Source organism: Salmo trutta, chromosome 19 (assembly GCF_901001165.1).
Source record: "Salmo trutta chromosome 19, fSalTru1.1, whole genome shotgun sequence".
Lineage (NCBI taxonomy): Eukaryota > Metazoa > Chordata > Actinopteri > Salmoniformes > Salmonidae > Salmo > Salmo trutta.
The window spans coordinates 7,780,873-7,804,729 of NC_042975.1; the positions used below are offsets into that span (position 1 = coordinate 7,780,873).

At 45.3% G+C, this 23,857-nt stretch overlaps 1 protein-coding gene across 2 annotated transcripts in view; it reads left to right on the plus strand.

Annotated features, from left to right (window-relative positions):
- LOC115153919 (teneurin-2) overlaps positions 1–23,857 on the plus strand; it is a 363,296-nt gene that overhangs the window by 39,302 nt on the left and 300,137 nt on the right. For both annotated transcript variants that reach the window (XM_029699598.1, XM_029699599.1), the window contains exon 2: positions 22,670–22,994. In XM_029699598.1, the coding sequence (XP_029555458.1) occupies positions 22,727–22,994 (268 nt within the window). In that variant the 5' untranslated portion in view covers positions 22,670–22,726. The remainder of the gene's footprint in view (positions 1–22,669; positions 22,995–23,857) is intronic.

The following is a 23,857-nucleotide window of genomic DNA, read 5'->3' on the forward strand; positions in this document are numbered from 1 at the left end:
ACACTCACACACACACACTCACGCACACACACACACACACACACACACGCACGCACACACATACGCGCGCACGCGCACACACGCACACGCACACACATACGCGCGCACGCACACGCACACACACACACACACACACATTGTGTATGCACTGCATGAGCCTCTGTTTATGGAGGAAGACAGATCATCTGAGGATTGATAGGACAGCACCAGCACCATGTATCCTTTGACACCCCTGTGCTCACAGTTCAAATACATGCAATTTGTACTCCTGTACCAACCTAGCAGTGTGCAAAGTCTCCCGTGCAAATACTGTGAAAGCAACATAAGCCATGGACTTGCTACAGTATAACCCTCAAGGGTTTAGGCCAGAAACATTATCTCTCTCCCTTAGATTGATCACTTACTCAACTCTCTGTCATCCGGCCCCTAACTGGCCCCTGACTGGCCCATGACTCTACAGTATAATATATTGTCTGTATTTCCTTCATACTTCATGTATCACCCTCATTCTGTAGCTAGTCTAACACTGCTAATTGTGTCCCGATGCTTTTGCCTTCAGTACTTTAGCCTAAAGTTAAGTCAATGCAATAATTTCCTTGTTTCAGATATTAGAATGAAAATCATTGTGTCTATTGACTTTTTGGGCCCAATTATGTTTGACATTTTTTCCCTGTTATTGCTGTCGGTATATGTGTTTCTATTTGGCTCCCTTTGGACGGATGTCAACACATTACCCATAGCTAAATCCAGACTATAGGAACTATAATTGCCATTTTTAGTGTGGCCAAATAAAGGTACTTGAAACCCAGGGCTAAAATGAGGTGCTTTTTTTATTGACCATCTTTTCACAAAAACGTTTTTAGTTGCTGACAGTAAAGGCTTTTATAATGTCAACAGTTTCCAGAGCTGTTGAACTTTTCTCTCTAGTTATTATCAGACATACTCAGAATTCAGCCTTTTGAAAATGTTACAGCAAAAAAGTGGCCAATTGTCATATTTGAGTAAAAGTAATAGATAATGACTCAAGTAAAAGTTAGTCACCCAGTAAAATACTACTTGAGTTAAAATGTGTAAAAATATTAGTTTTTAAACATCCTTCAGTATCAAAAGTAAATGTAATTGCTAAAGTATACATCAAATGTAAAAGTATAAATCATTTCAAAGTCCTTATAAACTCAGCAAAAAAAAGAAACGTCCCTTTTTCAGGACCCTGTCTTTCAAAGATAATTCGTAAAAATCAAAATAACTTCACAGATCTTTGTTGTAAAGGGTTTAACCACTGTTTCCCATGCTTGTTCAATGAACCATAAGCAATTAATGAACATGAACATGCACCTGTTGAACGGTCGTTAAGACACTAACAGTTTACAGACGGTAGGCAATTAAGGTCACAGTTATGAAAACTTAGGACACTAAAGAGGCCTTTCTACTGACTCTGACAAACACCAAAAGAAAGATGTCCCTGCTCATCTGTGTGAATGTGCCTTAGGCATGCTGCAAGGAGGCATGAGGACTGCAGATGTGGCCAGGGCAATAAATTGCAATGTCCGTACTATGAAACGCATAAGACAGCGCTACAGGGAGACAGGACGGACAGCTTATCGTCCTCGCAGTGGCAGACCACGTGTAACAACACCTGCACAGGATCGGTACATCCGAACATCACACCTGCGGGACAGGTGCAGGATGGCAACAACAACTGCCCGAGTTACACCAGGAATGCACAATCCCTCCATCAGTGCTCAGACTATCCGCAATAGGCTGAGAGAGGCTGGACTGAGGGCTTGTAGGCCTGTTGTAAGGCAGGTCCTCACCAGACATCACCGGCAACAACATCGCTTATGGGCACAAATCCACCGTCGCTAGACCAAACAGGACTGGCAAAAAGGGCTCTTCACTGACGAGTTTTGTCTCACCAGGGGTGATGTTCGGATTCGCGTTTCTCGTCGAAGGAATGAGCGTTACACCGAGGACTGTACTCTGGAGTGGGATCGATTTGGAGGTGGAGGTTCCGTCATGGTCTGGGGTGGTGTGTCACAGCATCATCGGACTGAGCTTGTTGTCATTGCAGGCAATCTCAACGCTGTGCGTTACAGGGAAGACATCCTCCTCCCTCATGTGGTACCCTTCCTGCAGGCTCATCCTGACATGACCCTCCAGCATGACAATGCCACCAGCCATACTGCTCGTTCTGTGCGTGATTTTCTGTAAGACAGGAATGTCAGTGTTCTGCCATGGCCAGCGAAGAGCCCAGATCTCAATCCCGTTGAGCACTTCTGGGACCTGTTGGATCGGAGGGTGAGGGCTAGGGCCATTCCCCCCAGAAATGTCCGGGAACTTGCAGGTGCCTTGACGGAAGAGTGGGGTAACATCTCACAGCAAGAACTGGCAAATCTGGTGCAGTCCATGAGGAGGAGATGCACTGCAGTACTTAATGCAGCTGGTGGCCACACCAGATACTGACTTACTTTTGATTTTGACCCCCCTCTCGCCACGCCACCTGGTAGGAGCGACCTGTCAGGTAGGACGCAATCCAAGCGTGGGCCGCGCCAGAGATGCCCAGCTCGGAGAGGGTGGAGAGGAGGATCTGATGGTTCACAGTATCAAAGGCAGCAGATAGGTCTAGAAGGATGAGAGCAGAGGAGAGAGAGTTAGCTTTAGCAGTGCGGAGAGCCTCCGTGACACAGAGAAGAGCAGTCTCAGTTGAATGCCCAGTCTTGAAACCTGACTGATTAGGATCAAGAAGGTAATTCTGAGAGAGATAGCAGGAGAGCTGGCCAAGGACGGCACGTTCAAGAGTTTTGAAGAGAAAAGAAAGAAGGGATACTGGTCTGTAGTTGTTGATATCGGAGGGATCGAGTGTAGGTTTTTTCAGAAGGGGTGCAACTCTCGCTCTCTTGAAGACGGAAGGGACGTAGCCAGCGGTCAAGGATGAGTTGATGAGCGAGGTGAGGTAGGGGAGAAGGTCTCCGGAAATGGTCTGGAGAAGAGAGGAGGGGATAGGGTCGAGTGGGCAGGTTGTTGGGCGGCCGGCCGTCACGAGACGCGAGATTTCATCTGGAGAGAGAGGGGAGAAAGAGGTCAAAGCACAGGGTAGGGCAGTGTGGGCAGAGAGAGAGGAGGGGGGGAGGGGGAGGAGGATTCAGGAGGGAGGAGAAGGTAGCAAAGAGCTCCCTAGGGTTAGAGGCAGATGCTTGGAATTTAGAGTGGTAGAAAGTGGCTTTAGCAGCAGAGACAGAAGAGGAAAATGTAGAGAGGAGGGCGTGAAAGGATGCCAGGTCCGCAGGGAGGCGAGTTTTCCTCCATTTCCGCTCGGCTGCCCGGAGCCCTGTTCTGTGAGCTCGCAGTGAGTCGTCGAGCCACGGCGCAGGAGTGGAGGACCGAGCCGGCCTGGAGGATAGGGGACAGAGAAAATCAAAGGATGCAGAAAGGGAGGAGAGGACGGTTGAGGAGGCAGAATCAGGAGATAGGTTGGAGAAGGTTTGAGCAGAGGGAAGAGATGATAGGATGGAAGAGGAGAGAGTAGCGGGAGAGAGAGAGCGACGGTTGGGACGGCGCAATACCATCCGAGTAGGGGCAGAGTGAGAAGTGTTGGATGAGAGCGAGAGGGAAAAGGATACAAGGTAGTGGTCGGAGACTTGGAGGGGAGTTGCAATGAGATTAGTGGAAGAACAGCATCTAGTAAAGATGAGGTCAAGCGTATTGCCTGCCTTGTGAGTAGGGGGGGAAGGTGAGAGGGTGAGGTCAAAAGAGGAGAGGAGTGGAAAGAAGGAGGCAGAGAGGAATGAGTCAAAGGTAGACGTGGGGAGGTTAAAGTCACCCAGAACTGTGAGAGGTGAGCCATCCTCAGGGAAGGAACTTATCAAGGCATCAAGCTCATTGATGAACTCTCCAAGGGAACCTGGAGGGCGATAAATGATAAGGATGTTAAGCTTGAAAGGGCTGGTAACTGTGACAGCATGGAATTCAAATGAGGAGATAGACAGATGGGTCAGGGGAGAAAGAGAGAATGTCCACTTGGGAGAGATGAGGATTCCAGTGCCACCACCCCGCTGGCTCGATGCTCTAGGGGTATGCGAGAACACGTAGGCAGACGAGGAGAGAGCAGTAGGAGTAGCAGTGTTATCTGTGGTAATCCATGTTTCCGTCAGCGCCAGGAAGTCTAGGGACTGGAGGGTAGCATAGGCTGAGATGAACTCAGCCTTGTTGGCCGCAGACCGGCAGTTCCAGAGGCTGCCGGAGACCTGGAACTCCACGTGGGTCGTGCGCGCTGGGACCACCAGGTTAGAGTGGCAGCGGCCACGCAGTGTGAAGCGTTTGTATGGCCTGTGCAGAGGGGAGAGAACAGGGATAGACAGACACATAGTTGACAAGCTACAGAAGAGGCTACGCTAATGCAAAGGAGATTGGAATGACAAGTGGACTACACGTCTCGAATGTTCAGAAAGTTAAGCTTACGTTGCGAAAATCTTATTGACTAAAATGACGAAAATGCTAGCTAACTAGCTAGCTAACTAACACAACACTACACTAATCAAGACGTTCCTTTGTAATGTATTTAGTTTCTACAATGCTGCTCGTCGGTAATAGTTGGCTAGGTATGGAACAATGGCGTCGCGGGGGACGGAAATAGCTGGCTAGCTAACCTAGCTAACCTCGATAATTACTAAACTACACAATTATCAAGCTATGACAAAGACAGCTATGTAGCTAGCTAGCTAACACTGCACTAGTCAAATCGTTCCGTTGTAATGTATTAGTATCTACAGCGCTGCTAGTCGGTAACGGTTGGCTAGCTAGCAGTGTTGACTAGCTAGCAGCTAGCAGTGTTGACTACGTTAGGAGGACGAAAAAATAGCTAGCCTCTGTAATTACTCTAATTACTCTAAACTACACAATTATCTTTGATAGCTAAGAAAAATTGCTCAGATCAAACAAACCAAACCGTTGTAATGTAAAGAAGTGTAATATTACCTGTGGAGCGAAGCGAAGTGCGACTGCTCGCTCCGGACCGGCTGTGGGCGTCGACAAATCTCTAACAATATGTTAGAAATATTTACTTACCTTTGCTGATCTTTGCGGAATGCCATCGGATGGGCACCCACTTCCACAAGAAATGTTAATTTGTTCTGCAAAGTCCATCATTTATGTCCAAATACGTCCGTTTTGTTGACCCATCCAGAACACTTTACAATGACATGTGGCGTGGACGCAAATCCATAGATGAAATGTTCAAAGTTCCATTACCATTTGTAGAAACACGTCAAACGATGTTTACAATCAATCCTTTAGAGTATTTTTTAACATAAAATTGCGATAATTTTACAACCGGGCAATAGCTATTCATCCTAGAGGAAAATTTTTAAAACGATGACGTCACGTGTACGCGCATCATAAGACATCTCTCCTCAGACTGGCCAATGATTGACTGAGCCAAAATGATCTGCCCGGTAACAGATGACGGTTGAAACCTGTTCATAAAGATTGTTGACAGCCAATGGAAGAGTTAGGCGGTGTAACGTAAATCCTATGTCACTGTAGTTTTCCAAGGGATTCTAAACAAAAACAAAATTTCTAAATTCTCCCACTTCCTTATTCAATTTTTCTCAGGTTTTTTGCCTACCATATGAGTTCTGTTATACTCACAGACACCATTCAAACAGTTTTAGGAACTTCAGAGTGTTTTCTATTGAAATCTACTAATAATATGCATATTCAATTTTCTGGGCCAGAGTTGTAACCTGTTTAAATTGGGTACGTTTTTCATCCGGCCGTGAAAATACTGCCCTGTGTGCTATTTGTTTTAATGTTATTTTCCTCATGGCACGTATCCATTTCATGTTAGTGTGTTCTGAGAATTGGCTTTTGTCTGCATTTCACAGGATGTACACAATGGATACACCTGACGATATATTATCAGTAAGCCTGGCTAGTGTTGTACATCCCTAAGTGTTTTTCAAGAGTTCTGAAAGAGAGACTCAATTAGAACTCTGGAGAACACGCAAAGAAAACAAAGAGATGCCTGGAGAGAACAAGGCAAAGGAAAAGGCTTGAAGATCTGCTTGTTTGAAATGCTTGAAGATCTGTAAAAGAAATGTAACATTTCATTGAGTTTGGTTATGATTTAAGAACTTTCCTCAAAAGAAATGTACATCTCATTTTCCAGTCTTTCTTTGGCACTCAATGAAAGATGGAATGTTATGAAGTGTTTTGGTTTTGTGACTGATGTTCGTGACTGTTTGTTCCTAGAAATAAGAAATTGGATTTTGCTGGTTGTTTGTCTCATATTAATCTGAACCAAGCTGTCGCATGATTATGAGGCAGGAGTACCAAACATCCAAAACATTTTCATCTCTTTGTTGTTAATCTGTTTCTAACCCAATGACAACGGTTATTCACCTGGTCTGAAGCATTTGAAGATTATGAATGGTAAGATCCAAGTCACCTTAACCTAGACATAGTATACAGTAATTGAGTTGGTTGAGTGTGTACAGTACAGTAGAGCTAATTTCATTGCGGCTGAACTGAGACTGTGTGGTGGACCCAGACAACCTACTCCTGTTTTTAGAGCATTCAATCCGGAGAGATAGAAGGGAACATCATTCTGAACGTCATGGTAACGTGCTGTTCCACTGATTGCATATCAAGGCGATGCTTACTAGAACATCAAGCAGCATAGCTGTAATGGACTGCTGGATGGCTCTGATAAACGTGCTTATTCGAATGCTATCATTCACTGTGGGAAAAAAAAACGATATAGACACTACCAGTCAAATATATATATATATATATATATATATATATATATATATATATATATATATATATATATATATATATATATATATATATATATATATATATATATATATACACTATATCGTCCCAAAATAATATGGCAATGTAACTAACTATACATTCCCCCCACCTCCTCAGTATTAAACTCCACACTGTTGTGCCTAGGACAGACTGTGGCAGCATAGGGCTTTGAGAGTACATGGCACACAGTGGCTGCCCGCTTTTCTCTCTCATCAGTGTTTCCTCCCCTCTGCTGTTTGAAGCTCCACTAGGCTGAGACGCGTTTGATCATTAACGGCAGGTTGTGAAGTCAGACAGGCGGGGAGGAAGTCATGCGTTCCAATTTTCACGGATGCTTTTCTGGGAGCGAAGTAGGCTTTGTTTTTTTACCCAGTACTCGAACTCCGTTAGCGAGTCCAGGACAGACTGGACCAACTTGACCCAGTTTGGTGCTTGTGTGTGATGTTGTCACTTGGCACTCCAGTGAAGGTGGCTGCAGGTGGCAGCATCACTACAACACACAGGGATATCAAACCCCTCCACTCAGAGAGGGGAGTTTGTCATGTCAGCAGAGTTCCACGGTCTCCCTGACAGTCCCCCTGTTTTAGTGCTCCTCTCTCCCACCTCGTCTCATCGTCATTGAGCAATAAACTTAGAATATGCTCGTGGACGTGATTTTTCTAGATTGTTATCATTGCTGTGCTGTTGCTGAATACATTTTGCACTGTATGCCAAGTCTGGGCCAAGAACAATTTTCCCTCTGACAGAAAAATCAAACGTATCTGATTTTACAGTAGCTTCAGAGTGCTGCATGCAGACTGAATAGTGTCGGGAAAAATTAATAGAATAGAAAGACTGTAACAGAGGGATGTTTTTAATTAGCCCTTTTGTCTTTTTCTCTGACCTCTACATGTTCTCTGAACAATGCTGAGACAGAAACCAGAACACACCAACGTAGCTCCACACCCGGTGATTGTGTGTGACTCCGAGGCTTTAACAAATTCCCACTAATGGTTTCCTGATAATGAGGCCTCCTGGAGAATTGAAGTCTGAACTCAACTCGGCCCTGTGGAAAGGTGACAGTAGCTGCAGTGATGGCAGGTTGCATACAGGCCGTGGGGCCACTGCCAGAGGACTGATCGGTGAGAGAGGGATGACGGAGAGAAGAAGAAACAAAAGTCAGTGTTGTCAGATAACAGAAGAAGTAAAAAGTATTTTTTTAGGTACATAGTATATACAGTTGAAGTCGGAAGTTTACATTTACATTTAAGTCATTTAGCAGACGCTCTTATCCAGAGCGACTTACAAATTGGTGCATTCACCTTATGATATCCAGTTTACACACACTCAGGTTGGAGTCATTAAAATTTGTTTTTCAACCACTCCACAAATTTCTTGTTAACAAACTATAGTTTTGGCAAGTCGGTTAGGACATCTACTTTGTGCATGACACAAGTAATGTTTTCAACAATTGTTTACAGACAGATTATTTCACTTAATTCACTGTATCACAATTCCAGTGGGTCAGAAGTTTACATACAATAAATTGACTGTGCCTTTAAACAGCTTGGAAAATTACAGAAAAGGATGTCATGGCTTTAGAAGCTTCTGATAGGCTAATTGACATCATTTTAATCAATTGGAGGTGTACCTGTGGATGTATTTCAAGGCCTACCTTCAAACTCAGTGCCTCTTTGCTTGACATCATGGGGAAATCAAAAGAAATCAGCCAAGACCTCAGATTTTTTTTTTTACACCTCCACAAGTCTGGTCCATCCTTGGGAGCAATTTCCAAATGCCTGAAGGTACCACGTTCATCTGTACAAACAATAGAACGCAAGTATAAACACCATGTGACCACGCAGCCGTCGTACCGCTTAGGAAGGAGACGCATTCTGTCTCCAGAGATGAATGTACTTTGGTGTGAAAAGTGCAAATCAATCCCAGAACAACAGCAAAGGACCTTGTGAAGATGCAGGAGGAAACAGGTACAAAGTATCTAATTCCACGGTAAAACGAGTCCTATATCGTCATAACCTGGAAGGCCGCTCAGCAAGGAAGAAGCCACTGCTCCAAAACCGCCATAAAAAAGCCAGACTATGGTTTGCAACTGCACATGGGGACAAAGATCATACTTTTTGGAGAAATGTCCTCTGGTCAGAAGAAACAAAAATAGAACTGTTTGGCCATAATGACCATCGTTATGTTTGGAGGGAAAAGGGGGAGGCTTGCAAGCCGAAGAACACCATCCCAACCGTGAAGCACGGGGGTGGAGGCATCATGTTGTGGGGGTGCTTTGGTGCACTTCACAAAATAGATAGCATCATGAGGATGGAAAATTATGTGCATATATTGAAGCAACATCTCAAGACATCTGTCAGGAAGTTAAAGCTTGGTCGCAAATGGGTCTTCCAAATGGACAATGACCCCAAGCATACTTCCAAAGTTGTGGAAAAATGGCTTAAGGACAACAAGGTCAAGGTATTGGAGTGGCCATCACAAATCCCTGACCTCAATCCTAGCAAGAAGGCCTACAAACCTGACTCAGTTACACCAGCTCTGTCAGGAGGAATGGGCCAAAATGCACCCAACTTATTGTGGGAAGCTTGTGGAAGGCTGCCTGAAACGTTTAACCCAAGTTAAACAATTTAAAGGCAATGCTACCAAATACTAATTGAGTGTATGTAAACTTCTGACCCACTGGGAATGTGATAAAAGAAATAAAAGCTCAAATAAATCATTCTCTCTACTATTATTCAGACATTTCACATTCTTAAAATAAAGTGGTGATCCTAACTGACCTAAGACGGGGCATTTTTAATCAATTTTTATTTTATTTGTATTTTTACTAGGATTAAATGTCAGGAATTGTGAAAAACGGAGTTTAACTGTATTTGGCTAAGGTGTATGTAAACTTCCAACTTCAACTGTACATCTGTTGTCATTGAGTTGATGGAATATGCAGGATTCTGTAATACACATTGGTATGACCTGTATTGGCATACATTTTCATCCTCCATTTTGTCAATTTATCCTGTGCTGTAAATAGATGACAGATGATGAATAAGGACAGTATTGTTTGTGAATAGCTACACAATAATGATGTGAACCTGTCTTTCATAATGTGACTCATACCTTGTATAATTTCCTCCTCTTTGAGTCTGGTGGGGATATTTTTATTTATTTTATTTAACCTTTATTTTAGCAGGGAAATCCCATTGAGAACAAGTGTTCTTTTTCAAGGGAGCCCTGCCTGTACACAAATCATACGCATTTATAACATTTACAAATACAAAGCAAAAAATATACACAATATTTATATCCTGTATCCAAGCCCTTGCCAAGGCTGATCTGATTAATTACTACGCAACCAACCAACAGTCCTAGTCACAATGTGCCCATAGGTTTGTTAGTAGCACCAAATGGTTTTATGGTGAAAATGTTCAGTTGCAGAGACAAAAGAGAAGTGATTCTATTTCCATGCTCATGAACGAAAAATGCCCAATTTTTCACATTGTGGAAAATCCTCAACAAAAATAGGGCAAATAATGAGATTGCGAAGGACACAGGCGCGGTGTAAATTGTATAGCCAGTGCCTCGACTAGTGTCTGCATTATAATTCTATGGCACTTGGGAGAGGAGCGTGCAGGCCACTCCAGCCACTTGTGAGGGCTGTCTCATGGGGAATCTAATGTGTTTGGAGAGGATCTCTATTATCTCCAGGGGGGTGGGAGGCTGAGGTGGCCTGTGGAGCAGTCCTCTGGATGGGGCTACCATCCTCTCAGCACTACCTCATACATCATTACAGGTGCTCCTCACAAAAGCCTCTCATCCAGCCCTGAGTGGGAGCCAACCTGCACACTAAATGAAGATGGCTGTTTTAATACATCAAAGCAATTTGGGCCGAAATAGTTCCTCATCATTCAGATCAAATACAATTTTATTTGTCACATGCTTAGTAAACAACAGGTGTAGACTAAGAGTGAAATGCTTACTTAGGGACCCTTCCCAACAATACAGAGAGAAAAATATAGGAACAATTATAAAACAAGGAAAAAATACACAATGAGTAATGATAACTTGACTATATACACTGGGTACCAGTACCGAGTCGATGTAAAGGTGTATGAGGTAATTGAGGTAGATACAGTATGTACATATAGTGTCTAGGCAACAGGATAAATAATAAACAGTTGCCGATTGGTTAACTATTTATCAGTCTTATGGCTTGGGGAGAGAAGCTGTTCCAGGTCCTGTTGATTCCAGGCATGGTGCATTGGTACCGCTTGCGGTGCGGTAACAAAGAAAACAGTCCATGACTTGGGTGGCTGGAGTCTTTGAGAATTGTTTTGGGACACCGCCTGATTTAGAGGTCCTCGATGGCAGGGAGCTTGGCCCCAGTGACGTACTGGGCCGTACACACTACCTTCTGTAGTGCCTTGCGGTCAGATGCCAAGCAGTTGCCATACCCATCGTTGATGCAGCCAGTCAAGATGCTCTCAATGGTGCAGCTGTAGAACTTTTTGGGATATGAAGGCCCATGGCAAATATTTTCAGCCTCCTGAGGGGGAAGAGGAGTTGTCGTGCCTTCTTAACGACTGTGTTGGTGTGTGCGGACCATTCCTTAGTGATGTGGACACTGAGGATCTTGAAGCTTTCGACCTGCTCCACTACATCCCCGTCGATGAGGATGGGGGAGTGCTCGGCCCTCCATTTCCTGTAGTCGACGATCAGCTCCATTGTCTTGCTGACATTGAGGGAGAGGTTGTTGTCCTGGCACCACACTGCCAGATCACTTACCTCCTCCCTATACGCTGTCTCATCATTGTCGGTGATCAGGCCTATCACCGTTGTGTCATCAGCAAACTTAATGATGCTGTTGGTCATGTGCGGTCACCCCTGATGCACCCCTAAGCACACACCCCTGATGGGCCCCCATGTTGAGGGTCAGAGTGGCGGATGTGTTGTTACCTACCCTCACCACCTAGGAGTGGCCCGTCATGAGGTCCAGGATCAAGTTGCCGACAGAGGTGTTCAGTACCAGGGTCCTGAGCTTAGTGATGAGCTTGGAGGGCACTATGGTGTTGAGAGGGCAGTGTGCAATTCAATAGAGCTTGTGTCATTTGAGAATCTGTTGAGGCGGTATGTGAATTGGAGTGGGTCCAGGGTGTCTGGGATGATGGTGTTGATGTGAGCCTTTAAAAGCATTTTGTGGCTATAGATGTGAGTGCTACGGGGCGATAGTCATTAAGACAGGTTACCTTGGTGTTCTTTGGCACAGGGACTATGGTGGTCTGCTTGAAACATGTAGATATTACAGGCTGGGTCAGGGAGAGGTTGAAAATGTCAGTGTACGCACTTGCCAGCTGGTCTGCGCATGCTCTGAGTACGCGTCCTGGTAATCTGGTTGGCCTTGCGGCCTTATGAATGTTAACCTGTTTAAAGGTTTTACTCCCATCGGTTAGATCACACATTCGTCCGGAACAGCTGGTGCTCTCATGCATGGGTCAGTGTTGCTTGCCTCGAAGTGAGCATAGAGGACATTCATTTCATCTGGTAGGCTTGCGTGACTGGGAAGTTTGCGGCAGGGTTACCCTTTTTAATCCTTGATAGTTTGCATGCACTGCCACATCCGACTAGCGTAAGAGCCAGCGTAGTAGGATCTGATCTTAGTCCAGTTTTGATTTTTTTCACCTTTATTTAACCAGGTAGGCCAGTTGCGAGCAAGTTCTCATTTACAACTGCGACCTGGCCATGATAAAGCAAAGCAGTGCGACAAAAACAACAACACAGAGTTACACATAAACAAACGTACAGTCAATAACACAAAATAAATGTAAAAAATAATAATATAATCTTAGTCCTGTATTGACACATTGCCTGTTTGATGGCTCAGTATATGTAACTGGAATTGTCCTACACAGTAGTTGGAGCTAGCGAAAACTACTGGAAACATACGATTTCCTTCACTCAAATCAGGTCAGTTTGTTTTGCATTTGATGAAGTAGACAGGGAAAACTAAAAGAGAGGACTCAGTAATCACGCTGGTCTGTTACCCCTGAGGCTGTGCTCAGGTCTGCCACAGCTGGGCTGCTTCCATCCTTCCAAACTGACGGTTCTCTGAAAGGTAAAAATACTCTATCCTATCTCCAAGAACCTTTGCAAAAGGTCAAATAGATAGAATTGCTTAAGGCACACCTGAGCATCTGTGGAGGGATTAGAGATATTTTAGCCTGAAGTTTAGTACAGAGAAAAACTCTCTTGAATCATCAAAATGAATTATTGAAACACTAAAATGAAAATAACATGTAGTGAGAAGGGAGAGAAACTTTCACTGCCACTCAGTAATCAATCAGTGAAATGCCATACATGTTTATTGAATTCTCACCTTGAAGTAGCAGCTTTAGCTCAATTAAAAGCACTTTACCAGTCTGTCAATTACATGACTCACTAGACTCCAACAAAGACGCTCGATGTTATTGTGGTTCCCTAGCCAGCCAGCTATGTGTCTCTCTGTCTGTCTAGCCAGGCTACCTCTGTTCTTCCAGAGACTACCGCCAGTTTGAGTGCCTGAGGGCACATCACAGCTCAGTTGATCCACAGCAAATCCTCAGGTACCCTCTACCTCTACCCACTGGTCTCTTTCTATTTTGAGCTCTCTGCACCATAACCTGTCTTCCTCTCCTCCCCCTCTTTCTTTCTCCTTCCTCACATCCACTTTCCTGTACTATCCCTTGTTTCCTGGCAGGCGGCCCACTTCCACGTCCTCTTCCTCATCTTCGTCCTCTTCCACACCCTCATCCTCTTCCACATCTCCTTCCTCTTCCACATCCTCTTCCACTTCCACATAATTTTCCTATTCCAAACCATCTTCTTCCACACCCTCTTCCTCTTCCTAATCCTCTTCCTCCCTGGTGCATGTTCTCCTTTTTTTCCACCTCCCCTTTTCTCCAGTCATTTCCCTGTTGGACGAGCTCCTAACTCTCCCCACCCCTGTTTGCTAGCTCTTAACTCTCCCCACCCCTGTTTGCTAGCTCTTAACTCTCCCCACCCCTGTTGGACGAGCTCCTAACTCTCCCCACCCCTGTTTGCTAGCTCCCAACTCTCCCCACCCCTGTTTGCTAGCTCTTAACTCTCCCCACCCCTGTTGGACGAGCTCCCAACTCTCCCCACCCCTGTTGTACGAGCTCCCAACTCTCCCCACCCCTGATGGACTAGCTCCTAACTCTCCCCACCCCTGTTGGACGAGTTCCTAACTCTCCCCACCCCTGTTGGACGAGCTCCCAACTCCCCCCACCCCTGTTGGACGAGCTCTTAACTCTCCCTACCCCTGTTTGCTAGCTCCTAACTCTCCCCACCCCTGTTGGACGAGCTCCTAACTCTCCCCACCCCTGTTAGACGAGCTCCTAACTCTCCCCACCCCTGTTGGACGAGCTCCTAACTCTCCCCACCCCTGTTGGACGAGCTCCTAACTCTCCCCACCCCTGTTGGACTAGCTCTTAACTCTCCCCACCCCTGTTGGACGAGCTCTTAACTCTCCCCACTGCTGTTGGATGAGCTCCTAACTCTCCCCACCCCTGTTGGACGAGCTCCCAACTCTCCCCACCCCTGATGGACGAGCTCCCAACTCTCCCCACCCCTGTTTGACGAGCTCTTAACTCTCCCCACAACTGATGGACGAGCTCCTAACTCTCCCCACCCCTGTTTGCTAGCTCCTAACTCTCCCCACCCCTGTTGGATGAGCTCCCAACTCTCCCCACCCCTGTTGGACGAGCTCCTAACTCTCCCCGCCCCTGTTGTACGAGCTCCCAACTCTCCCCACCCCTGTTGGACGAGCTCCCAACTCCCCCCACCCCTGTTGGACGAGCTCTTAACTCTCCCTACCCCTGTTTGCTAGCTCCTAACTCTCCCCACCCCTGTTGGACGAGCTCCTAACTCTCCCCACCCCTGTTAGACGAGCTCCTAACTCTCCCCACCCCTGTTGGACGAGCTCGTAACTCTCCCCACCCCTGTTGGACGAGCTCCTAACTCTCCCCACCCCTGTTGGACTAGCTCTTAACTCTCCCCACCCCTGTTGGACGAGCTCTTAACTCTCCCCACTGCTGTTGGATGAGCTCCTAACTCTCCCCACCCCTGTTGGACGAGCTCCCAACTCTCCCCACCCCTGATGGACGAGCTCCCAACTCTCCCCACCCCTGTTTGACGAGCTCTTAACTCTCCCCACAACTGATGGACGAGCTCCTAACTCTCCCCACCCCTGTTTGCTAGCTCCTAACTCTCCCCACCCCTGTTGGATGAGCTCCCAACTCTCCCCACCCCTGTTGGACGAGCTCCTAACTCTCCCCGCCCCTGTTGGACGAGCTCCCAACTCTCCCACCCCTGTTTGCTAGCTCCTAACTCTCCCACCCCTGTTGGACGAGCTCCCAACTCTCCCCACCCCTGTTGGACGAGCTCCTAACTCTCCCCACCCCTGTTGGACGAGCTCCCAACTCTCCCCACCCTGTTTGACGAGCTCTTAACTCTCCCCACCCCTGATGGACGAGCTCGTAACTCTCCCCACCCCTGTTTGCTAGCTCCTAACTCTCCCCACCCCTGATGGACTAGCTCCTAACTCTCCCCACCCCTGTTGGAATAGTTCCTAACTCTCCCCACCCCTGATGGACGAGCTCTTAACTCTCCCCACCCCTGTTTGCTAGCTCCTAACTCTCCCCACCCCTGTTTGCTAGCTCCTAACTCTCCCCACCCCTGTTTGCTAGCTCCTAACTCTCCCCACCCCTGTTTGCTAGCTCCTAACTCTCCCCACCCCTGTTGGACGAGCTCCTAACTCTCCCCACCCCTGATGGACGAGCTCCTAACTCTCCCCGCCCCTGTTGGACGAGCTCCTAACTCTTCCTACCCCTGTTGGACGAGCTCCTAACTCTTCCCACCCCTGTTGGACGAGCTCCTAACTGTCCCCACCCCTGTTTGCTAGCTCCTAACTCTCCCCACCCCTGTTTGCTAGCTCCTAACTCTCCCCACCCCTGTTGGACGAGCTCCTAACTCTCCCCACCCCTGATGGACTAGCTCCCAACTCTCCCCAACATGTCTCCCCACCCTCCAGGCAGCTACAATTAAACCATCAGGACCCACAGGTGTCCGTCCTCGGCCAGGCATGGTGTGTCTGAATCACCGCTGGTATCACAGCTCTGGTCACAGTCACAACACCCTTTCAAATCCCTTTGTTTACAGGCAGATTAAGGCAGTGAGAGGTTTGCCCAATGTGGATTTAGGGATTAGTTTAAATGGAGTATGTGGATTGCTGCTGCCATGGTGAGCTCACAAGATAGTTTTTTTTCTCTTCATCTGGCACTGACTGGGGCCCATGCCCATTTATGATGTTCCCTTTCCCTTATTGAACTGTATCTTAAATCCCTCTGTTGTTTACGTGCCACTTTCCATGGAGGTGTGTTCTCTCTCTCTCTCTCTCTCTCTCTCTCTCTCTCTCTCTCTCTCTCTCTCTCTCTCTCTCTCTCTCTCTCTCTCTCAAAACAGACACAGTCACACACAAGTTTTAAAAGGATTAATGAGTCAATTAAGTCTCCGCTCCTTATCCAGATGCATGAACTGTTTTCAAGTCCCCATGTTTACATTCATAATTATGTGCTGATATGATGTAATTGAGAGTAGACTGGCTTGAGGATCAATTTGTCCTAGAATCGTTGTGGTTAAAAGGGCTTAAGTAATTATTGCAGGTTATTCCATTCAGTCCTTGTCTCTTGCTTAAGTTATGCAGGGCCGGTTCCAATTAGCAATGGAACTTAGGTTTACGAGTATTTTTAGCGCTGCCTCTTTCCTACAACAGCCGACAATGTAACGCATGTTTCCCAAAACACCACTCAGAGAGAACAGTCGTTGAGTGTGACGTTGGAACATGTGTCGATACTGATAGGATGGAAAGAAAGGCGGGGCTGCTCTCGGAATCAGCTTTCTCAATTCAAATCACCATTAAATTTCTAATTATTTCACAATACTGATGACGGGCCAGCTCTAAGAGAGATATTACCACCTACGGCTGCAAATATCGAGGAGGATTATTCTAATGCTTACAGTAACGCTGTGTGGGTAAACTCACTGGGGAAGCCAAGCCAGGAAAAAAATAGCCGTATTACAACCTATGTGTTGTGATAATTGCGTTGTTTGCTCTATAACCTGTTAGTTCATATCCCTTGCCACCGTGATATATACCCCTAAGTCCGAGACAATAAGAAGACACAATGGCAGAATAAATTCAACACCTGTGTTTCATCATTTTAGTAATTTAGCAGACGCTCTTATCCAGAGCGACTTACAGTAGTGAATACATACATTTCATACATTTAATTTCATGCATTTTTTTGTACTGGCCCCCCGTGGGAATCGAACCCACAACCCTGGCGTTGCACACACCATGCTGGCGTTGCAAACACCATGCTCTACCAACTGAGCCACAAACCGGAGAGAAACGTCTCTCCGATGAATTCCACAAAACATATTGCATGTAACATACAGTTACATGACCTGCAGCAGGTCAAGAAAGTTAATGTTTCAGACATTTTCGGACTACTAAACTATTGATTTAGAACCATGGAGCAAGTCGCGAAGAAAACAGGAGGTGCCTTCAATATTTCAGCACCATTTCAACTTTAACATTTCAACATCATCAACTCACCTATGCTTCTAATACAGTGACAACTAAAAGATAACAAAAATCTATTTAGTCCAATCAACGTAAGCTAAATATGATATGGCTGTCCATGGTACTGATTTCTCGCTCTGTGTGTGTGTGTGTGTGTGTGTGTGTGTGTGTGTGTGTGTGTGTGTGTGTGTGTGCGCTTGAAAGAATAAAAAAACATGTTGACTCACCCTACTTAGAAAGAAACACCAATTTTTCATTTATTTTATTTCACCTTTATTTAACCAGGTAGGCCAGTTGAGAACAAGTTCTCATTTGCAACTGCGACCTGGCCAAGATAAAGCATAGCAGTTCGACACATACCAAACAGAGTTACACATGGAGTAAACAACATACAGTCAATAATACAGTAGAAAAAAAGAAAACAAACAGTCTATATATAGTGAGTGAAAATTCGGTCAAATAAGGGAATTAAGGCAATAAATAGGCCATGGTGGCAAAGTAATTACAATATGGCAATTAAACACTGGAATGGTAGATGTGCAAGTAGAGATACTGGGGTGCAAAAGGAGCAGAATAAATAAATAAATACAGTATGGGGATGAGGTAGATAGATGGGCTGTATACAGATGGGCTATGAACAGGTGCAGTGATCTGTGAGCTGCTCTGACAGCTGGTGCTTAAAGCTAGTGAGGTAGAGATTTTTGCAGTTCGTTCCAGTCATTGGCAGCAGAGAACTGGAAGGAAAGGCGACCAAATGAGGAATTGGCTTTGGGGGTGACCAGTGAGATATACCTGCTGGAGCGTGTGCTACGAGTGGGTGCTGCTATGGTGACCAGCGAGCTGAGATAAGGCGGGGCTTTACCTAGCAGAGACTTGTAGATAACCTGTAGCCAGTGGGTTTGGCGACGAGTATGAAGCGAGGGCCAGCCAACGAGAGCGTATAGGTCGCACTGGTGGGTAGTGTATGGGGCTTTGCTGACAAAACGGATGGCACTGTGATAGACTGCATCCAGTTTGTTGAGTAGAGTGTTGGAGGCTATTTTATAGATGACATCGCCGAAGTCAAGGATCGGTAGGATGGTCAGTTTTACGAGGGTATGTTTGGCAGCATGAGTGAAGGATGCTTTGTTGCGAAATAGGAAGCCAATTCTAGATTTCATTTTGGATTGGAGATGCTTAATATGAGTCTGGAAGGAGAGTTTACAGTCTAGCCAGACACCCAGGTATTTGTAGTTATCCACGCATTCTAAGTCAGAGCCGTCCAGAGTAGTGATGCTGGATGGGCGGGCAGGTGCGGGTAATGATCGGTTGAATAGTATGCATTTAGTTTTATTTGCCATCCTCTTTCATGTTGCTGAGGCTACCTGTCTAAAATGCTTGCTCGCTAACCTAACTTTCTTTTATGGGGAATAATGAATCAGCTAGTTAACATTTGCCAACTACATCTAGCTACATATTGAACTTCCATCCTCTTAGGCAAGAATTGCCATCAGTCCAAATCCGTATCTCCATCCATGTCTAATTTAACAAAGGGACAATTTTAGCTAGCTAGCTGACCACTGGAGGAAAGCAGCACAACGAGATACAACAATTCCCGTTTTTTTTCTGTCAATCATGTTTGGTTTTTGATGTGATTGGTGTGAAGCCAAATTCAAACTGGCTTTGACACTTTTTTATTATTATTACATTTTTTTGGTGCGCCAGGACCATTCACGGTTGAGCTTGTTCAGTTTAGTGCAACGCTGATTGGCTATTATTTTATATAAGCTTTATGAAGAAAGGCCAAATGCTCACTGGCTTCCCTTGCATTCAATGCTATGTGTGGCAACAACGTCATACTCTTTTTGACCAGACAGTATCAGATAGATTGGCTACACATCAGAGACAGAGGGGCACTCTTTCGTTCGCTCGGAAGCTTTCTCCGGTGAAATACATTCAGCTTCTTGCGATTTGAAGGAAAATTATAAAAAAACAGAGAGACAAAAGATATTGTTTTAATTATTGTTTTCTTCGTAAATGTTTTGGGGAAGGCTGGCTTCCCTTGGCCCCTATGAATACACGCCACTGAATGCTTACCCAATAAAAATGAACATGATTTGGCCCGCCATTGCACACGTTAGGCTACACATCATGACATATATTGAGACAAATTACAGACGGTAGCCTACAGGTAGCAAAATATAACTCAATTTATTCAACATTAAATGTTTTCAATATAAATGAAATAGGTGTATATAGCCTACTGTAGTCTATTTACACTGAGTGTAAAAAACATTAAGAACACCTGCTCTTTCCATGACGTAGACTGACCAGGTGAATCCAGGTGAAGGCTATGATCCCTTATTGATGTCACTTATTAAATCCACTTCAATCAGTGTAGATGAAGGGGAGGAGACAGGTTGTTAAAGAAGGATTTTTATGTCTCAAGACTTGTGTGCCAATCAGAGGGTGAATGGGAAAGACAGGGTTTGGCCGTAGGTGTCAGGCACAACACTTTGTGTCCAAAACTGCAACGCCGCTGGGTTTTTACACGCTCAACAGTTTCCCGTGTGTATCAAGAATGGTCCACCACCCAAAGGACATCCAGCCAACTTCACACAACTGTGGGAAACATTGGAGTCAACATGGGCCAGCATCCCTGTGGAACTCTTATGACACCTTGTAGAGTCCATGCCCCGATGAATTGAGGCTGTTCTGAGGGCAAAAGGGGAATGCAACTCAATATTAGAAAGATGTTCCTTATGCCTTGTACACTCAATGTATATTTTAATGCAGTCATCTCAGGTTTCATTTGAAACACTTGTTTGTATAAATTGCAAAGACATTGACAACTTTGTATTTGTGGTTGTCAACTTTGTTCTGAAATGATGGGCAGTCACAGAGAGACGGATAAACCATGTGATTCTATGTTATATGAGATCCTTGGTGTATAATGTGATGCGGGAGGGAAAAAAGCATCTGATGGCACACTTACCTGTTAGCCGTTGGATTACGAGTGTTTTCAAGTGCAATGTCAATAATGATGGTTTTGGGAAAAGACTCTGAGATTTAACGATGCTCCTACGAAGGTTCTTACGATGAACTTAGCCTTAAGATGCTTTTGGGAAACCGGGTCCAGGTTGAAAGCTCTTTAATAAGAACCCTTAGTGCACTTCATCTTGATAATTGCTACAATACCTCATATAGCTTCACGTATCCCTGCCTTTGATGTTTTCATTCGGCTCTAACCGCTCCTCCTTAATGCTGTTTCACCACTCGATCCACGTCTCTCTCTCTGCCCCGAGGCTCCACCATGAGTCTCTCCTGGCTCTCAAACTAATCTTTGACAATCCAGCATGGATCCTTTTGTCCTACTGAACACAATCCCATCCCTCAATCTGTGACCACAAGCAAGGTTGGCTGGAGTCATAGTACATGAGAGACCTACATAAAAGAAACTAGCCTTTATTTGTCATCATGACTCTCTCCTTGTCTATTGTTGAGTGGGTTATTATTGTCAGTCCAGATGAGCGCCAGTGTTTACCACTTCACATGATGAGGCCTTTGTGAGTATAAGTACTGCTGGTAATCAATGCCCAGAGCGGAGATTCCTCTTGATTATGTAAACACTTCAAATAAAACCTTATTAAAAGTATGGATCTGCCCAGAGCAACAAGCTCAGTCAGTGGAATTAAAGACATGCTGCAGAACTTTGACTTCTAAATATTTTTTAAACCTCCCCGCTTTAGACTGGATGTGTCAATCAATGCATAGTTCATACATGCATAATCAATTAACAGAATTACTGTTTTACCTCAATTAACCACAAAATCCCATGTTTTTCTGGAAGCTGTGCTGCGCCATTTTCCCTGAATTTCCCCCCACCTGGGCCAGCCCCTTAGCAATTTAAGATCTAGCCAATGAGCTTCAGCCCCTCTCCATTTGACTGACAGGTAGAAAGATGCGCACACAGCAGAGCGAGAGAGTGAGCAATGACGTGATGCACATATCTGCACAGGTAGTGAAATGTTCGGGGACCACTTTTGGCTCATGAGCGCTTCTTTCAGAGCTACTGGCTAAAAAGTATACATAAGTACCGGAGAATCTCTTTAAGACAATGTTCAAAAGCTTCCTATGCAAGCTGTTATCAATAGAGTTTTCCTTGTTTCCTGGAAACATTTGTAACTACAAAAGGTTAAGAGAAAATAAGTGTTTTTTTTCATACACAGCTTATCGGTTGTTAAAGTGTAACAAGGACAACTTAATAACAATCTTTCCAACGTATGTCTGTGAGATTCAAATAATAGTCCTTTTGTACTATTATTTTGTGCAATTCACTTGAACCTGTTGCTGTGTGAACATTTAAGCTGGATCAAAAAAGGAATCTTACTGTTTTGTTCTAACAGAAGTCTACTATTTAAAAAAAGATGCATTATACTACCTGCACTTTGAGGCCATAGTTTCCTGCTCCTCTCGGTAGCTGGTGGTGGTGGAGGCCCTGGCTGGTTTCTGGCTGGGTTAGCACAGCCTCAGCCTAACAGACAGATGCAGAGTGGGCTGGTGTCAATGTGGAGCGTCTGGAAGGATGCCTCCTCCATCCAGCAGAGCCTTCTAGCTATGATTCTCTCTCTTTACTGTGTTAGTCAGAAAATAACTTACTCACCAAGTGATAATGAGCCTGAGACATGGTGAGGATCCCCAGTCCTCATCCCTCCTGTTGAGACTGCCTGCTCGCTGTGTGTGTGGGGTGGGGGGGGTGGGGTGTTCTGACTGTGTTTTGACAGTGTAGTCAGTCAGGTGTTGATAAGTGTCTGTATATATCTTTAACCTCAGCAGGAGATGTGGAATGGGACAACTAAATCAATCCCCATGGGGCTCTCATTCTGTCGACATGACGTCTCCAAAATAGACGTGCGCTGTTAAATGCTTGTATGGTATATTTCTTTCCATTTCTTCAGAAACAGTTTGACTCTCACAGGCAGCATAAGGGATTATATCTCATTGTGTAGGAGGATAGGTACTGAAGTTAAGAACCTTACCTAAGACAACACAAGCTTTGAACCAGCATTTATCGTCTTCAGTCCTTTTTTTTACTCTGTCTTGCAGTTCAGTGCAGCATGATTTTAGTATTTTAGAAAGTGAACGCATTACTTCGGTGTGTCTGTTTTCATGCTCACTCAGCGCTCTCTCTCTCTCTCTCGCTCTCCCCCACCCCTCCCTTGCTGTCACCCCTAACAGCTGATTGCCTTGACCTGAGCCAATCCCCTAAGAGCAGCAGCGCCGGTCACCGTGGAGATGGACATGAAGGAGCGTCCGCACCGCTCCCTGACCCGGGGGCGCTGCAGGAAGGACTTCCACAACGCCACTGCATCCCTGCAGCCCGAGGAGTGCCGCGTGGCCACCCAGAAGTCCTACAGCTCCAGCGAGACGCTCAAAGCCTATGACCGCGACACGCACCTGCACTACGGGGGCTGCGTGGCTGAGCTGGTGCGCCACGAACACCAGGAGTACGTCCGCCAAGGTGAGCTGGTGCACCACGAACACCAGGAGTACGTCCGACAAGGTGAGCTCCACGTCTCTGTTTCTGTGTCTGTCTCCACTGACCTGGGATTTTTTTTCATACATTCCTCCCGTTTCACAGGGTCTTCCTATTAGCTGCTTGTCGGGACTGCTTTCCCTTCCTCAGCTTGTGTTTTTGATGATGGTTTACTAAAGGGAACCTCCCACGGTCTGAGTCATGATGCTGGTCTCTCTTTTAAATCACCTGCACTGTCACAAACTCCAAACCCCAGACTTACCTGTTCATCTGTAGCACTGTAGGATTTCACTCTACACAAGACTTACCTGGTCATCTGTAGCACTGTAGGATTTCACTCTACACAAGACTTACCTGTTCATCTGTAGCACTGTAGGATTTCACTCTACACAAGACTTACCTGTTCATCTGTAGCACTGTAGGATTTCACTCTACACAAGACTTACCTTGTCATCTGTAGTACTGTAGGATTTCACTCTACACAAGACTTACCTATTCATCTGTAGTACTGTAGGATTTCACTCTACACAAGACTTACCTGTTCATCTGTAGTACTGTAGGATTTCACTCTACACAAGACTTACCTGGTCATCTGTAGTACTGTAGGATTTCACTCTACACAAGACTTACCTGGTCATCTGTAGCACTGTAGGATTTCACTCTACACAAGACTTACCTGTTCATCTGTAGCACTGTAGGATTTCACTCTACACAAGACTTACCTGTTCATCTGTAGCACTGTAGGATTTCACTCTACACAAGACTTACCTTGTCATCTGTAGTACTGTAGGATTTCACTCTACACAAGACTTACCTATTCATCTGTAGTACTGTAGGATTTCACTCTACACAAGACTTACCTGTTCATCTGTAGTACTGTAGGATTTCAC